The sequence below is a fragment of the Vanessa tameamea genome, chromosome 21, assembly GCF_037043105.1.
Source record: "Vanessa tameamea isolate UH-Manoa-2023 chromosome 21, ilVanTame1 primary haplotype, whole genome shotgun sequence".
NCBI lineage: Eukaryota > Metazoa > Arthropoda > Insecta > Lepidoptera > Nymphalidae > Vanessa > Vanessa tameamea.
The window spans coordinates 6,099,440-6,118,343 of NC_087329.1; the positions used below are offsets into that span (position 1 = coordinate 6,099,440).

Sequence of the window (18,904 nt, forward strand, 5' to 3'; positions counted from 1 at the left end):
TTCACTTTAAACATTTAAATCTTTTGCATAGGAATATTGGTTTCAACACATATTCAAGTATAATAAATTATTTAATTCATTCATCTTCCATGATAAAACGATGACATCATTTTTCAAAGTATGAATGTTTTATGAAGTAGATAAAAAAAAAACGTAATTACTTTAATGTTGAATGAAAACATAAGCGAATAATATGAATGAGATTGCGATTTAATTTGGTTTAAAAGTACTTATATAGTAGTAGTAGTCATTAATTAATTATAATCAATTCGTACAGTTTCTCAACATTATGAAACAACGTTTTCTAATAGATGCGTTAGTTATTGTTGAAATTATTAGAAACTTTTTATAGGGCGTCATTAGTCTTGTAAAATAAGTATTAAACTTTGACGAACACTGTATTTAAATATATAATATGTATATTTAACCAACATACCTTTTTAAATTGGTGGAATTGAGACAATACTGAGGTGCCGGTTTTTCTTAGTAGAATATCTTCTTTTTCATTCTAGTCGTTTCCTCATTACTCAGGGTCATGACCACCATGCGTGTGGTTCCTGTACACTTCGCACCACCTTCCTCCAGGCATTCCCATTCTATGCCATTCGTAGGCAAGCCTGGGCACTGGATCCTGTAGACGCCTTTACCTTGTCTATCCACCGGGACGGCGCTCTTCCTCTACCTCTCTTCCCCTCCATGTGGCCAACAATTATAAGTTTTTCTAGACTGTCCTCCTGCCTAGCCACATGGGCAAAGAAACGAAGTACGCATTGAGTAGTAATATACGTTTAAGTTAATGCTATATAGTGACCATTCAAAAGTACTTATCTGACTATCTGTATAACTAAAGAATATGTTCAAATGTATTTAGCACTTATAAGCCAAACAATCAAGTATAATTCCAGCCTTTAAATAATTAAGCTTCTCTAGGTGTCTAACTTACAGCGAGAGTTTCGTGTCTGTCAACGAGTTCAACATACAAGTACTACATGTCAGTTTATGTCTGACATGTGTCACAAAGAATATCTATTTAGATTTCTGAAAAAATAATCTATACGACTCTCACTCAACCTATTGTTCGTTGATGGGACTATGTCAGAAACTTTCACGCGAGTATCTACAACTATCATTACAAAGCTGACGCGATGCCTGAACATATAGAACACAGATATCATTGTTTATACATAGTTAAGATTTTTCTCATAAGTGTTGAGTTTTATGTTTAAAAGGATAAATGTTGAGAAGCTACACAAAATGCTATATAAAACTCAGTCTATTTGCTGCCACCGCATTCGCTGATTTGACTGACGATTGGGGGATGTTCGTGACCCCATTTGACCTCTACCAAGGACTTGTTGATAACAATAGTAACCGCAAAACTTTGTTATATCAACAGAAACAGAGAATGAGGAAAATACAAATGATCAATCGGTGTATATTTAATGTTCAATGTGATTCTCTGTTTTAATCTGCATATATAATGAAGTAACATACAATATCAAAAATTCTGTTTACTAATATTATAAAACAAACATTGTTTTTTTTTACAAAAAAAGAGTAAAATTAAGGTAACTCGAAAGATTCTTTAACTCTCTTTTGTTAGCAGAATATACATTTGTATATCTTCAGGTGATAAGTAAGTGCAATAGCAGAAACTGTCAGCAATTTAAACTGACGTGTGAGATACAAGGTCTTTGTAGTTGTTGCTGTAAATTTATTGTAGGCAGGCAGACAAACTGGCCAACTGATGGTCACCTTCGCCAAACGGATGCCCACTTAAGTGTTATGTCCATTAAGGTTCCTCACACATTAGTCAAAAGTATCTGCCAGCTCTATGTATATAAAGTTTTTTTAATAGTAACTGTTTTGTATTTTAACTCCGCAATACTTCACTTCTAGAAACTTGACGATATATTTAATAAACCGGCTTGTGTTGTCTGAGTTCGAGTACATCAAACAACTTGTAATTCTTTAAATAAACATAAGAGATCGCCGCGTTGGTAATATATATTATTAGTAGTCTGCGGTCCTAATATCTATAAAATTGGAACGAAATAGTTTATTTATATCTAACTGTACAAAATGCTTTATTTATATATTTTATGAGTATCATGTTTTGAAGACAATTACGAAACCTCTACATTATGACATTCACATTTCATATGTTATCCTAGTACTTTTGAACTTCACGACCTTATATCTATATGACATGAACTATATACTAAACTATATATAAACAGTTATAAAAGTATATTATTATTAAATAAAATCAGTTAATATACACAATGTTTCTGACGTCTTGTTTACCAAATACCAACTTATCAACCACGCTGTGACCTTAATAATTTACTTTATCATATTTTATCAATATATCAACAGCCTTGGCTTTCTTTGTCAGTTTTTTAAACATATAAAAATAGTTTTATTATTTATAAATCAGAATTGATAATAATATATTATGTGTAAATTAACATCAAATGAGTGATCATAATTATTGAAATTTTAAACAATATGTGCAAGACTTATTTCGTAATTTATGTGGAATTTTGACTTTTATGTTATAGATATAGAAACTGCAAAATAGTCCTCAATTAAATATACTGCAACTGTCATCCTGAATGTGTGCGGCTGCTTTTATATTAAAATAGCACTATCACATAAGTAGAATCTAATAAAACTGACACCGACACACTGGCCGAATGTTCTGCCACTATATAAATATCACATCCTATATTATAAGCATATAGTTTTTCTAGTGCGTCACGATATAATTAAAGGTAATGTGAACAGCGTGAGCTATCGACTAAACTGTCGGTCCGTCTTAGTGTGAATAATCTTTGTAAAAGTCAAAGTTTATAATCCGATTCTCTTTGTTGTAATACAATAATAATATTATGAACGATTATATTCATCACAGCAATAAGTAAAATATTATAATATGTTCGATTCACTTATATGTAATTCATACAATTAAAAAAAAAACAAATATCCTAAGTCCGCCTTGATTTTTAAAACTTTGATTAAAGTGAGTTCAACTTTTTTTACTTGAATCTGAAACTGAATTGGTCAATGGCGCGATAGGTAACGAATGAGCGTTCTGTATTCAGTCAAATTAGTTAATCTGACTTTAATTAGCGTTTCAACAATATTGTTGCTTTGTTTTTTTTTTCTTATTAACCACGTTATGTCTTAATCGTAAACAACTAATTGTATATCTTTTATTATAAAAGGCGATACTAGCCTACTAGGTAAATACCTTTAATATCCCTTACATTTGATCTCAAAAAAATATTTATCAAATGTACCTATTATAAAATGTATCAATAATAAGCATGTGATTGTTTACATCTATGTATGTAGGGTTTGCCGATATCACAGCTCCAAATAAACTGCATTGAATACATAACATAAGCATGTAGTTATTATCTTGGGTATTAAGTGGATTATTCCATTCATAGTGTAAATTATGGATAGAAAACCTACCTGCCCTCTGTATGTTTTGATTGCTATACTTGTAAACATAATTATTTTGATTTTGATTATCTAAAAGTTATAATTTATTTATAGTTTATTTCCATAAACAGAAATCTTATTTTTGTTATAGTAATGAACTACGACTTATGGCTTTTATTTACACTTTCATACACTAAGTACAATGTTATGTTAACGGTAATAAATTAAAGAGTCAACTTCCTTTGTTTTCTTATACTACACTCTCCGTAACAATATGTATGTACATTAATCGTTTTTATGTGTTTTTACGTTTAGTCGGTTAACGTACTTTACGTATGTTTTATTTTCATATACAAAAATCTCAGGTAATATCTTTAGACGTTTTGTTATTTATAAATTCATAGAATACAATGTTATGTTAACGCTACTAAATGAAAGAGTCAACGTCCTTTATTTCCTTATACTGTTCATAACATTCCTATATTATAGTCTATGCAATTGTTACACGACTACGATCTGAACTTTGCCTCCCAATGAGGGAGAAAGCAAGCCGTCACTCACTTAAGATATCTCCACAATTTCTATTTGGAGTGCACCCTATGATAGTGTGTGCCAGTTTAAGTTCTCAATATTGTTAAATCGAACGTGTTTCTTGTTAAGATAGGTTTTAAAATATATTTAGCTCTCCTCGACGTGCTCTGCGGGTGGAATGTAAATATATATAATTTAACTTTGATTAATAATTAATTTATTGTTTCTGTCATTCGTTTTATGTTAACGATATTATAGTTACGGTAAAAAATTCGTTGTTCAGAAGATTTTGTTAATTAATTTAAGCTGAAGTGGATGATCATATAAATTTTACTGATACTAGGAAAACAATATTTGTGTTTTATTTCGTGCTCGATTAAGCAAAACATCGTGAGGAAATCTGTATTAGGTGAAGAGCCGACACTGTTATATCCAACAACAGCATGGTGTAATGAGCACTAACAAAACGTTCTAAAGACAAAAGGGCACTTTTCCCAGTAGTGGGTTACTTACATGCTCTAAGTATTACTTCAATAGAGCAAAGTAGAAAGTAGTTTTAATTGTTGTTATGCTTTTGTTCCAGGTGGCAGCGACGTCGAGCGAGATGAGCGAGCGCGAGCGGTACCGCGCGCCGCCGCAACCCGAGCCTCCACCGCACCGCGTGCGCGCCTCGGATCTCTACCCGCGCATGCGCACGCACTACGACGAGCCCGGTTTGGAATCCGGTTTCGCTCCAATATGCGGCGAATTTGTACAGGTATAAATATTTCCCAAGTTAAAGTTTAAAGGATCTTTCAATCGTTCGATTTCGCTATAAATTTTCTATGGTAAATTACTTCCTAACTATTCTTACAAACATAAATTATAGCCAATAGGTATGTTAGCAAAAAATTAATCAATATAGTTAACTATTTGATACAATATAAATATATCTACGAATAAACTAAGAAAATAATTATTTAAAAACCTAAAAACAGATATCAACATAAAACTAACAGATGCCGCAACCGCCGCTTGATTTGCTCATATTAACCTTTTTTTTAAATATTAGTAATCTCAATCAAATAGTACCGTAAACGATAAAATGTATTTACCATTGTATACCTTTTAAAACTATTAATTTATAATAAGTGTAGAAATTATTTAAAGTCAGTGAAATAACCGAACACCACGAAGCGTCCGCAGAGCCCATTCAACGCTTGAGGCAACGCATTAAAAAATATATTCTTACATATATTACATATATTGGTTGTATATTGAAGAAATACTTCGAGTTGTTTTAAAATATATATCTATCCAATCGAATACACTTTGAAAGTATCTTTACCTAATATTATTCAGTACTTTATCGCTAATTTTAAACAGATTGACTGCCTTTAAGAAAACCTTTAAGAATTATTTTTTTCTGTATCTGGTCAAACGATGCATTTTGTGGTCATTATATAATCTGTACTGATAATAGACACTGGCGAAGCATTGTGACGTTGATTACTAACATAATTAATAAGCTAAAAGTTATTTGTAATAGATATTTGTATACACGACGGTATTAAAGGTCATCAGGTCGGGCCGAGTTGAACGAACCGTGTTATGTGATTTTATCTGTGTGTATGCATCATAATTGCAAGTTCATTGAAATTGTTAAATACTCAATATTTTAACTGGAATTTACAGATATTGTATTAAGTTTTAGTCAAATTGTTTTTGACGTGTGAAGTTCGTAATGATAGACGTATGCAGGGTCCAATATAGGGGAGGACTCCGGAGCTACAGCTCTGGGCATTCCACGGGAGAGGACACTTATCCGACTAAAAATTTAACATTATAAGTACAGCTATAATAAATCGACATAGTTATGTTTGTTAAACTAATTTAATTTATCGCGCAAATTTATTAAAAACCCGTTTGAAAAAAAAAAATCAATTTATTTGGAAAATATTTGGGGGCGACTTCCGTTGTTGCTCCAGGACCTTCAAACTTTAAATTCCTGAAACTATTCCATACTTGCAATTGCTTCCTTATGATTTATATAATAAAATATATTAAGATATAACATTTTGTTTAGACATTTTAAATCATAGCAGCGATCAATATACCTGTAAATAATATAATTAGTGACGTTATTATTTTATAAAATAATCAAAGCCTTTTACACAAACAAAATAAAATACATTTAAGCAATCTCTTACAAGTCCATTTTAAAGGTCACTTTATAAGAGTAATTAAATCTAAAGCTCCCACTGGTCCGGAATGTAGATTATATCGATAATGACCACCAATAAAAACAGTCTTCAACAATATAAATTAGCCTCGACTTTGTTAATATTATCTAGAGGAAATACTATTGATGATGTAAGAATACATAGCACAGAACTTTGTAAATATTATAAATGTCTGCAAAATTGTGTTATTTCTTATGTATGGGTAATTATAATAACTGTTACACAACTCTTAGGTACAACTTAGACACCACGTGAACACCGTACAATTAATAGTTTTGGAGATATAGTTAAAAATATGTTTCCACCACTTTTTTCAAGATGGCGGACGGGGGACAAGGGCGGCAACCCCACAAACTTGGGGTTAAGGTTGTATTGACACCCCCTACATGTCCCACAAATAAAATTGCGTCCTCTAAAAAATGTTCAGTTTGACTCTAAAATTGTAACATTTCAATGGACTATTAAGGCGTGAAAGTAGACACATTGTTACTTTGCCGTTGCTAATTAACAAGGGTTAACACTTAGCAAGAGTCATTGATACCATTAAGCGATTAAAGTATATTGTAATATTTAAATGGCATAATATATGTAATCGCTTGGTATATATTAAGTATAAAAACAAATGCTTATTTTTTATTTATTTTTAATCAATTAATAAACTTTTATCATATATTGGAACTGTAAAAGAATTTCCTACGATCTCATTAAAGTATGGCTAGGTTCAACAGATTACCGGGTCGTAACTCGTACCACAGTTATAAATAATAATTATTATTATATTTATCAATTAACTTAGTACACAACTATTAATTAATATTTATAAATATTAAAAATAAAGAAAAAATTATCTTTTATACATATACCATAATTTTACTTTAATAAATATATATTTAATGCATTTTAAATACCAGGCTATCATAACAATGTGGCGCTCTCTCCGCAGTGGGTGGGCCGCACGGCAGACGGCGGTACGATTGCGATGTCAAACTACCGGCTTCACTTGCAGCCGCGAAGGCGTGGCGGGCCCGGTGCTTCGGTGCCGTTACGGCTTATTGACGCACTGGAGATCCGTGATTTACTCTGCTTATATATACTCTGTAAACACGGCCGACAATTAAAGTAAGTAACTCCTAAGTAACTCCTAAGTAACATGTCCTGTTACTGTAAAATTGCGGAGTGCACACTATTTAATATAAGGAATTAACATAAACTTTATTACTTGTGTTACCTGAATATACAGGATGCGTAATTCTTTTCTGGCACAATGCACATATAAGCTTTCACAAAAGGATCACACAAAACCTTCAACGGCAACCTAACAACTTCATTGCACATCTTGAGAACTAAGGCATCGCCTTCAGGCCGTTTAAAAAAATAGATACACATTACAAACACACAGAGATTCTTTCACCGGTTCTTCTACGTCTGAGGTCTTCCTTCCCGAACTGGTGACAGATTTTTGCCAATTAATGAGCAAGTGTAACGCGTGAGAGTCGATTGAAGATTTCGAATTTTAATGAAAGTTACTTACGTCGTCTATAGACGGTGCAAACTTACCATCAGGTGACCGATTTTCCTCTATGCTTTCAAATATTCAATTAAAAGAACATAAATATTATAAGTGATATTATATTAGTCTCTTTACACAAGTAACAGCCATTCTGTGACGAAATGGTTACGAAGGGACGTTCTCAAGTTACATATTGAGTAAGTCGTTTGTGTTTACCGCAAAACAAATGACAACTAATGGCGCAAGTGCTTACAACTTATTGTTTGTTTATTATTTTTCAATATACTTTAAGAACTCGTATTATCTTTGCCTGTTGTAACTGTACTGTTTGTAGTATTTGACTTAACGTATGGATGCTACTTCATGAACTTTTGTTAAGAAATATACACTTTAATGTTTTTAATAGCGTGTGTATTATGCGAATACATTCCACTTTTGTGGAAATACATTTGGCGGATTTTCATCCGACTCATACAGATTTCATTACGATGTTTTTTTCATTCCCGAACACAAAATAATTATAAGGGTAGAGTCTCGAGCCCGGTTATGTTTTGCTTAGGCTAAGAATCAGGCGTTTTATCCAGTATCATATGACTAGGATAACATAGATTTCCGTGGTTATCAAACAATATTCTATAATATATTAAAACAACTTAATTATCTATCAGTTTCGATATCTTCTTTCCATAATTTTCATTTATTTGCCACGGTCTGTTTCATTATTTATAACCTTGCTTACCGGTTCAACAGGTTCTCGCTATAACGTAATTGTCCCCTCTTAAGGCAGTGTTATGAACATTTCGAGTTTAATACAAACACTATTTATAATTATAAAACTGGATGATATATATTTGTTTGAGCAACTCGCTATAACTACAGGAATAATTTTAATTAGTTATTTTTTATAATGGCTTATAGGACTTTAAGACTGGTATGTAGTTTATATCGTAACGAGGACGAGGCGTATCCTCAATATAAATATAATAATACTCATGAAAAGTATCCGATACATCGGAAATCAGGAATCCGTATTAAAGGAAAAATAACCCACGCTAGCTTAAAAATGTTAATGTTTAATACGTGAGATTCTCCATTAGGTGCATCATTTGTAAGAATTCAAATAGTACTTAAATATTTAATCCAGCTTTTTCATAGTTTTGTTCTATACTCAACTTCATAATTCATAGTCCAGTTATTCGTATTAATATGTAAGAATGATACATACCATAATTACAATGACTGATAATTATTATTATTACTACAATTGCAGATGCTCATTCAACACAGGAGACCAATGCGTTGAATGGTGGAGAAGACTGAACACGGCTTTAGTTCCCATCGGTTCTCTGCAAGAAACGTTCGCAGCTGCATATGCCGCCTGGGCCAAGGAACTACCTCCCACGTCCGTCCATAAGGCGCTCATGAGGGCGTCACAAGCCCCTCAACGACATTGGTTCGGACCTGAGGTAACCGCTCGGCGATTATGCTGCCCTAGTACTTTCAAAAGCACTAAAAAACTTATATTTCTACAATAAAATCGTTCATATACAAATACCTTGACCATTGACCAACCAAATACGATAACCAACCAACATTAAATAATTGAGTATCTAGTACATACCTTTGCGAAAAAAAAAAAAAAAAGTTTAAACTGACGCGTCCTATTGTTCCATTATTTTCTTAAAGAAAGGTTTCACGCTTTTTAAATATTACTGAATGTTTATAAATACTCGTCGTTGAATAAATCTAGAATTATTTCAAGTAATTACTCACTTAGAAAGATGGCTTCGATAACACGTTTAGCAACGCTCTGGTTTTACTTAAGTTAATATAAATAATTTATAACGGTAGTCTGAAATAAGTGCTTCTTTAACTCGTTTCATGAACGTTTAAAAAGTTGAATAACATTACAGAAGAATAAAAAATATTGTTATCGTACAAATTCCATTGATATCATGAGTTCAAAGGTATGAAAACAGTGTAATCTTAGGTCAGCCAGTATTTTTTTATTGCACAATTGATGCTTGTATATATTACATATGAAAACTTTGTACTATAAATAAATCCGTATAATTAATTTAAAACCTTACCTAAACAACACTTGTTATAAAATGTAGGATTTTTTTTATTTATATTCCCATATTAAGAAATTATCGATCAGAACACGTATGAAAGTTGTCTCCAATAAACAAGTATCGGTTTGTCTGATCTCTAGTTGGAACGACTCGGTTTCACGACTAAAGGCGCGTGGCGCGTCACCGCTGCTAATGCAGAGTACAAGCTATGCCCCTCTTACCCGCCGCTGCTCATCGTGCCGGCCTGCATCGGGGACGAAGACCTGGACTCCGTAGCACGGTGAGACTGAGACTTATTTGATTTTATAAATAATAATACTTTATAAAACAGTCACTGTTTAATATTGATTTCTGATCTTACTGAATAAAAATAAATGATTCTTTCAACCCTTTTATTGTTCCCTGGTATCTTCGTCTTCTATAATATAGCTTTATTTATCATTTAATAGTTTGTCATAAAAGTTATATCAAAAGATTTTTTATTAACGTAACGACGTAATAAAACGATTTATTGATTATCTTATGTCAGAAAGAAGTTTTAATTTACGATACCGATCATTTAATTTGATTCTAACACTCGAAGGTAAAACGAATCGATAAAGTTTGAATACTTTCTTGAATCAACGGTAATTATCTCGGCCTAGTTTCCGCGCAATGCGGCGTATTCCGGCGGTGGTTTGGCGCCACCGGTCCACGGGTGCGGTGATAGCGCGTTCGTCGCAGCCGGAAGTTGGGTGGCTTGGCTGGCGTTCCAGCGAAGACGAACGATTATTGGCCGCATTCGTCACGGCGTGTAACCAGGATAGGCCTACTCCTAACAAGGTAAATGGTAGCACTAGCTACAGCCCGACAAATTAGATTATAATCAACACTCTTCTTTTGGAGTATGCGCTAACAAACGGTCAGAGTCGAGTTTTAATATTGTATGGCGGCCTACGTCATTACGCTTTTATATTTAAATTGTTATATTGAACAATTAATTCTTACTTTTAACTTTATCGTTTAAAAAAAACATATTTCAAAAGCAATGAATCGTGTCGCCTGTTCCAGCAACTGAAGCTGCTGATAGTGGACGCGCGCTCGTACGCGTCCGCGGTCACGAACCGCGCGCGCGGCGGCGGCTGCGAGTGCGCACAGTACTACCCCGCCGCCGACATACAGTTCATGAGCCTGCCCAACATACACCACGTGCGCCGCAGCTTCCAGCAGATGCGCGCGCTCTCCGCTGAGCCCGGGGAGCAGGCCAAGTAAGACGGGGACGGCATACCGTTTGTCTTGTAACTATACTACACCCGCGTAAAATATAAAAATCGGCAACTTTCCTATTCGATGACGCGATGACTAGGAAATGATTTTAACTGGATGTTTTATGTCCCAGCTGGCACAGCAACCTGGAGCGCACGGTGTGGCCGCAGTACGTGTGCGGCGTGGCGCGCGCGGCGACGGCGGTGGCGCGCGCGGCGCACGCGGGCCGGCCCGTGCTCGTGCACTGCTCGGACGGCTGGGACCGCACGCCGCAGCTCGTGGCCGCCGCGCAGCTCATACTCGACCCCTACTACCGCACGCTGCAGGTACGCACGCACGCTACACGCTACACGCTACACGCTACACGCACACCGAACGATAGACAAGCATATTTAACATATACATTTTTAGATACAAATTGTGTAATATTCATTTTTAATAGAGGTTACCGGCTGTTAGTCGGTTAAAACTGTTACACATGAATGAAATTAATGAAATGAAAACAGTTTTTTTGGGGTCACTCCATGCTCTTTCTTTAAAGACGTTAGTAAAATCAGAACAATCATGTAATCTCAAATCAAATCAAATAAATCTTGAAAAACTAATTTAGAATTTAATTATTAAAATACTTGGAAGAATAGTCTATAAAATCAAAAATGTATTAATTCAATTGATCAATTAAACTTATTATCTTTTAGGGATTCCGGATACTAATCGAGCGGGAGTGGTTGGACTTCGGACATAAGTTCGCGGATCGTTGTGGACATCAATTCGGCGCAGAAGACCCTAACGAGCGATCTCCCATCTTCTTGCAGTGGCTACACGTCGTGTACCAGATGATGTTGCAGTATCCCTGCAGCTTCGAATTCAATGAAGCTTATCTAGTGAGTAATTGTCGCGTTAAAGTTACTAAATCAAACCCATCATAATGCTCCAGTTACAGAATGGAACCTAGCTTTATACAATATTGTTTATTGATAATATTCTATTACAATGCCTGGGAATTAATCCAATAGGAATTGCAAGAAAGCTGTGGCGTCAGGCTTAAGTCTGATAAATCTTCTCTTAGCGTCGAATGCCTCCACCGACTTCCGCCCCCGTCATTCTAATAGGATTTGCCGGCGAGTAAATGGGATAAAAACGAGCGAACGATTGACGGTGACATGAATCTACTACAGATAAAGCTGGCGACGCACGTGCACTCGTGCATGTTCGGCACGTTCCTGTGCAACACGAGCCGCGAGCGAGCCGAGTGCCGCGCGAGCGACACGACCGCGCAGGTGTGGCACCTGCTGCGCGCGCCCGCCTACCGCAACCACCTCTACACGCCGCCGCACCACCCGCACGAGCAGGTACGCCCGCCGACGCTACGGGCCAGTAATAATCGCCAATGATTGATATGCACACAAATAACGGTCGCGACGCACTCACCCTAAGAATCCATCGGATTTGTTAACGAGCGATTTGTACGTAAATTCGTCGGAGAGCCACACGCAGCTGCCCGCTAACGTGCGGCCGCCCTCCGCAGGTGATCTGGCCGGAGTGCAGCGTGCGCGCGATGCAGGTGTGGTGGGGGCTGCTGCGCGGCGAGCGCGAGCGGGAGCCGCCGCGCGCCGCGCCCGCGCCGCCCGCCGCGCCCGCCGCGCCCGCCGCCGCGCCGCACGCCAACGGTGACTATGCGTCGTGATCTTGTTCCTCGATAATATAATCAAATCACTTGTACCAGTGACGGCTGCCTTTTTTGTTCACTCTTTCTTTTTGGTTTAAATATTCCTTATTGAACGAGCTGTTAATATCTTTCTGTTTTACTAATTTATATTTATCTCTGTTTCTCTGTACTTTTTATTAATCTGCCTCATTGAAATAACTTAATTTTTAAATACTAATTGCAGGTTTAATGACGAAGACTAGATCCTGTGATAACCTGCTTAATGAGGGAGAGAAGAGAACTACGCAGAGGAGATGCAGCGACCCAAATTTGGCGCCAGATGTTATGTAAGCTAAGATATTTTTATTTGCAAAAATTATGTTCGGTTTTAATTTACCAATTTCTTTGCTCTTCAAATTGAAGAAAATTAGACATTTCATTTAATAGATTTTTTTTTTCTAGGAAATTATCATTGGTAGTAAACGGCGGCCCAACCGCGGAACGCTCAGAGGGCGAAGCTCCTGTACTCACAGACAGCTGCGTCGAGCAGCTGACGGGAGATACTGATACGGAAACTGACCAGGTAAAGCGAGTGTTTTTTGAAGTAAATTAGTTGTGTTCATTGCACTTGCTCACTCGACCTTCAAACGAATACAAACAATAATAAGTAGCACCGGTAGAACGTTTCAAGTAAGCGCTACCATCATGTGAAATGATGGTGATATTATTATTTAAAATATTGACCATTTTTATTTGCTTTTTCATCAATATAATTTAAAAAGAAATAATTATTAGTTAAACATCAATAGCGCAATGATTTTACGGGCCGTCTAGCTAGCTAGCTAGATGTAAAAAGTCGCAGACTTGATCCCGACCCTGACACAAGTGATAAGCTTAAAAGGGGAGGTAAATAGGATAATTAGTAATTCCTTAATTAATTTGGGGTATTGCTACACTTGATTTTTTTAATAAAAACGAGTTATCATTTACCAGATAGAACTTTAATTATTATTAACTTCTCACAATAATTTTTTTTTTTCAGGTCGATGGCCTCCACCCAGACCACTTCGAGAACAGACTGCGCGACATCACGAGCAATTCATCATCCTTGGAGCGCGAGCTGGTGGCCGCGCCCACCGTGACCACAAGTGAACAGGCGTGCGACGCTCCAGCGGACACTCCCGAGGAGCCACCTGTGTTCGTTTGTGAAACGTACACCGACGTCCTCGGCATGGCTGAAGTAAGTTCTGTTTATATTGTAGTTAAGATATCTTTATCTCATAATAATTCAAAATGTTATGGTAATTTTCAATTTGATAAAAATCGTTTTTTTACTGTATTAAATATGAACTAATGGTTTTTTTTGTCACCACAGGCGGCAAGAGAAACAGCGAGAACGAGAAACATAAGTATAACATGGCGGTCTATATCGGAATCCAGCAACCAGTCCTCTACCGGCTTCGACGTCCCCGAGAACTCGCCACAAAATCACACCGAATCTAAGATCAACCGTCTCCAGGAGACACCCATTGACAATCATAATTCCACCGAGGGGGATGTGGTCAATCACAACATAGTGAACCAACTAATCAATCACAACAGGGAGATGGGCAACGGGGACGTTAACGGCTTAGTGGATGTTGCCACGAAATTTCTTGAAGTAGACTTGAATGGTGAGTCGCTTTTAACGAAATTTGTAAACCATGTTTTTATTATATATTCATCAATTATCACTTCAATACAACTTCATAATTAAACTACACTAAGAAACTAAAACGACCTTAAACATGTCAACCATTTAATGTAACAAGCAAAACAAGACCTTCATATTAGAATGCGTTACAGTAGTTAAATACTAAAATAGACTCGATTGCTTTTACTCGTGGTAAGAGGCCCATTACGATAGGCCCCTTCCACTGCCTCCAATCGGACGGCCGCGCGAGTCCCGGTCCATCCTATCGACTATACACATGCGACAGGCGGCGCGTCGTCCAGCGGCGCCAGCTCGGAGAGCGAGGGCGAGGCGGAGGGCGCGGGGCGCGCGGGCGGCGCGGGCACGCGCGTGGCCAGCCAGCTCACGCTGTGCCCCGCGTCGCCGCGCCGCGCGCCGCGCCCGCCGTGCGCGCCGTGCCCGCCGTGCGCGCCGTGCCCGCACTGCGCCGTGTGCCTGGCGGGCGAGGAGTCGTCGGGCTCGAGCGACGCGTGCTGGTGCGGCGCGTGCGACGGCGGCGCGGGCGCGTCGCGGGCGCGCTGCGTGTGCGGCGCCGGCCTGCGCGCGCACTGCGACTCGCTGGACGGCCTGCCGCCCGCCGCCGACCCGCTGCAGGCGCGCCTGCACCAGATCATACTGTACCAGAAGGTGACGCCCTCTTTTAGATTCCCTATATTTTGGGCTGCACATAACAGTTGTGTGTAACTTTAATCGTGCGAAACTATTCAGTTTTATAATCATTTCAGAAATGTACATACATCTAACTCAGAGAAGTGTTCGATCAAAGTAATCTCCAATTTTCAGTATGAGGAAGTAATTAACTGAAGTTATACTGATTGCCAACCGTAACTTTTACAGAAAGTGGTAGAGGAATTGAGCGGGCAGCTCCGCGAGGCGCGCGAGGCTCTCCGTAGGGCGTCGCCCGCGCCGCCGCCTGCGCCGCAGCCCGCTACACAAGCACAGGTATAATCGATTCCATTTTTATCGAAGTTTTATAATAATACGAAAATTATTTTCTTGCCTATTTATTTCTTTGGAAAGTGATTAATAATAGGCATGGGCGAATAAGATTATTAATATGAAGGAATTCACTGTCCCAACATAATTTAAAGCGCCTCTAACTAAAAACAGGTGTGCCGCAACGGCAACGGCAACGGCGGCAGCACGGCGAGTCGCGGCAGCGGCGGCGGAAGCAGCGCGGCGAGCGGCAGCAGCAGCGGCAGCGCGTCGGAGGTGGAGGTGGGCGAAGAGGCGCGCGGCGTGCTGTGGCTGCCCGACAGCGCCGCGCCGCGCTGCCAGCACTGCCGCAACCAGTTCTGGCTGGCGCGCCGGCGGCACCACTGCAGGTAGGGGCCGCTCGCCGGCCGTGCGCGCCTTCCTACGATACCTTGACGACGCACGAGAGTACAGTACCGTTCGCCCGCAGACGGTGCGGCGGCATATTCTGCGGCTCCTGCTCGGAGATGAGCCCGTGGGGCGAGCTGGGCGCGGTGCGCGTGTGTCGGCGCTGCCGCCTGCGGTGACGAGCCCGCCCCGCCTCTCCGCCTCCGTAGCCGAGTGACGTTTGTGACGTTTAAAACGTTACGAATGTTCCCTCGACGAAATTCGTCTTTGATTCAACGACAGTATTCCTCAATGAACTGCTCACGAGTGACGCGTCGGTCGAACGATTGACTCTCCTATACTAACTAGATATTAATTAATTAACGATTACTTCCAAATCAGTTCTATATTGTTCTAATAAAGTTTACATAATGTTATCGATTTTTGTTTTTTACTTAACGATAAATCACATCTATCGTGTTGCAGAATATGTTAATAATGAAATAGTATCCATCTCGTCCTACCGGTCTCTAGAAGGCGGCTTCGAACGTAAATGTAACTATGAGGGGAGATCTTGTACGCTCGTCCCTGCGCGAGCGCGGACCGAGACATGCATTACGATACAATAGTTTATTTATACTAGTCAGCCTGCTTCGTTTAACATTTTAAAACATTGTTTTGTTATTTGTAAGAATGTATGATTCAAAGACTATTCCACAAGACACCATGACAGTTACTCCAACTTTACTCCTATATATAAAGTTAATATAATCCAATAATGTTAAATGACGGTACAATAAAGCTTAATGTGTTTTATATATATAACTATACGCTGGCTCCGACATGTATAAACAATACGTCCGTACAAATGACACACCGGCTGAGACACCGATATCGAAGTATGGAATATCATTCGCTAGCGACTCCTAGCGGGAAGCTAAAGCGGTACCGGAGTTAATGTCGCAGCCATCTAGTTTTATTTGGGATTTAAACGATTGTCCCGTAAATGTGACGTGTAGTTGAGGCTAGGCGATTATTAAATGACAAATTGCGCTAGATATCTACGACATAAAGGTTAGACAAATTGTGATCATTAGCATAATCAAAATTAGGAGATGAACTTCTAAATAGTTTGCGTTGTTAATGAAAGTCGTTACTGTGAAATAAAAGTTTTCGAATGTCCAAAAGCGAAGGCTGATTTTATTTTTCAACGAATTTCTTAAATGAATAACGTAGTGCGACTCTCGTATCGTCAACGAATGCCACTATAGACTGAACTTTTACTTGTGGCGAGTTAATGTATAATGGAAAGCGGTGTAAGCGATTGTACTACGGTGATATATTAAAAACTATTTATTTTATATTGACTTTATAATTAAATAATTGTAAATTTTGTTATTTTTTATTATTAAATAATTCTTCGTCTTAGAAAAATGTACTTCAATTTGATCGACACCGTGTATAATCGTCTTAAGGGGATAACGTTAAAGGGGATCTAGCACATGGTACGGTCCGCAGAGCAAAGTTCTATTTCATTCATGTTTTTGTTATTTCATTTTTTCCTACATTATATCGATTAAAAATATTCAGCGATTGTTAGCCGTTAAACAATTATTGCTGTTCGAAAATGAGAGAATTTTCAATGTGACTTTTTAAAAGTCTATCGTCTGTCTATCTTTTACTTTTTATAATTGCTTTGTATATTTAAATGCCTGACCTTCTTAGAATTAAATATAACAAAATATTTGAGTGCCTAAAACATAGTTGAAAAACTTTCGATGCAATAGTGTCTGTTTAGTCGATCTGACCAGACATTTACATTGATGTTAATAATAGACTTGAACATATTATTTTTATTAAGATGTCAAAAATAACGGCAAGTTGTGAAAAGTTAAATTACAAGCCATTAAATGAAAGATAGATGGATTGAGAAAGCAGCAAAAATGAATCGTCTGGTCAGGTTGTCTATTACCTATATTAAGAGTTAAGAAATTAACATTAACCAATTTTCAAACCCGTGAGGAAATTAACGCAGTTTTGTATTTTATTTGTGATATTGATTATAATTTTTGTAAAATACTATATATAAGAGTTTAAAACATGTTGATATACGTTAAATTTATGGTGATTATTTAATCGCGGTGCGTACTCGTTGAATTTATCAAATTATTGTTATTAACAATAATTTTAAAATATAATCAAACAGCTGAGCGTACTACTGAACACGATAAGCAATAACAATGTTCAAATTATGGAAATGAAACATTATTTAAGATAAATATAATTTTATCGAGACGCTGATTGCCACGGAACACATTGTTAACAATAATTAACGAACGAAAATGTATTTCTCGCGAGTCGTATTTAATAATAATGACGTTAATCGTCCATTTAATTTATTTTGAATTTGGCACAAGATTAGCATTATACATATAAAATATTCACTTGATTTTATTTCTGTTAATGAACTTGTGACATTAATGTATCTGTTTAGTAATGTTTTTTTTATCAAAAAATGGAATTGTTACTTGCATAAATTATATTATACACCGAAATTCATGCTCGGAGTAACTTAAGTTTTATTGTCGAAGTGCAACTTGTTTGTGACCAATGAATGATATAACGTGGAATAAAGCATATTTAGTTTTATAAAGGATTTTCATTTATTTATAACCTTTTACATATTTCTTATTTACTTACAGCGTACTTAGTTTTAATATTATCTGCATATAACAACATCTATCTAAATTTTATTTATCCGACAACTAAATCATAGTTGTGATATTAGGGTCATATATCAAAATTGTTTCACAATTAGTGTTTTTTTTTTGTTTGAAGGTTTATTTAAGTATAAATATACCGATACTCTATTCCAGCCATAAGAGGAAAAAATCCAAATGACAGTAGACAGCAAATGATGCGATGTTATTGTTCGAGAGCTTGATTAATCTATGATATTCCCTATGGATTTGCGAAAAAATGGCGTTTTGAACGTCGACGAAACTTATCGGAATTTTGGAAGTAAAATTTAAGTAGAAATAAGTGTAATAGTGTTGTATTACAAATAAAGATATATTAATCATAAACTCTTAGTAGTGCACAATAGAGCTGAGTTATTAGCAAATCGCATGGAACACGTAAATCTAAGGTTTGTTTATCTTTTTTCTTACTTCCATTGGAATAGGC

General features: G+C 37.2%; 1 protein-coding gene across 4 annotated transcripts in view; it reads left to right on the forward strand.

Annotated features, from left to right (window-relative positions):
* The window catches only part of LOC113395645 (myotubularin-related protein 4), a 79,255-nt gene extending 60,884 nt beyond the window's left edge, over positions 1–18,371 (forward strand). For all 4 annotated transcript variants that reach the window (XM_064218156.1, XM_064218154.1, XM_064218152.1 and 1 more), the window contains 18 exons: positions 4,568–4,741; positions 7,150–7,325; positions 8,987–9,182; positions 9,932–10,071; positions 10,436–10,613; positions 10,842–11,038; positions 11,170–11,362; positions 11,735–11,920; positions 12,215–12,388; positions 12,565–12,706; positions 12,929–13,031; positions 13,147–13,267; positions 13,727–13,924; positions 14,060–14,357; positions 14,664–15,043; positions 15,254–15,358; positions 15,527–15,741; positions 15,822–18,371. In XM_064218156.1, coding sequence (XP_064074226.1) covers positions 4,589–4,741; positions 7,150–7,325; positions 8,987–9,182; positions 9,932–10,071; positions 10,436–10,613; positions 10,842–11,038; positions 11,170–11,362; positions 11,735–11,920; positions 12,215–12,388; positions 12,565–12,706; positions 12,929–13,031; positions 13,147–13,267; positions 13,727–13,924; positions 14,060–14,357; positions 14,664–15,043; positions 15,254–15,358; positions 15,527–15,741; positions 15,822–15,918 — 3,252 coding nt within the window. In that variant the 5' untranslated portion in view covers positions 4,568–4,588 and the 3' untranslated portion in view covers positions 15,919–18,371. The remainder of the gene's footprint in view (positions 1–4,567; positions 4,742–7,149; positions 7,326–8,986; positions 9,183–9,931; positions 10,072–10,435; positions 10,614–10,841; positions 11,039–11,169; positions 11,363–11,734; positions 11,921–12,214; positions 12,389–12,564; positions 12,707–12,928; positions 13,032–13,146; positions 13,268–13,726; positions 13,925–14,059; positions 14,358–14,663; positions 15,044–15,253; positions 15,359–15,526; positions 15,742–15,821) is intronic.
* The last annotated feature ends 533 nt before the right edge of the window (positions 18,372–18,904 follow it).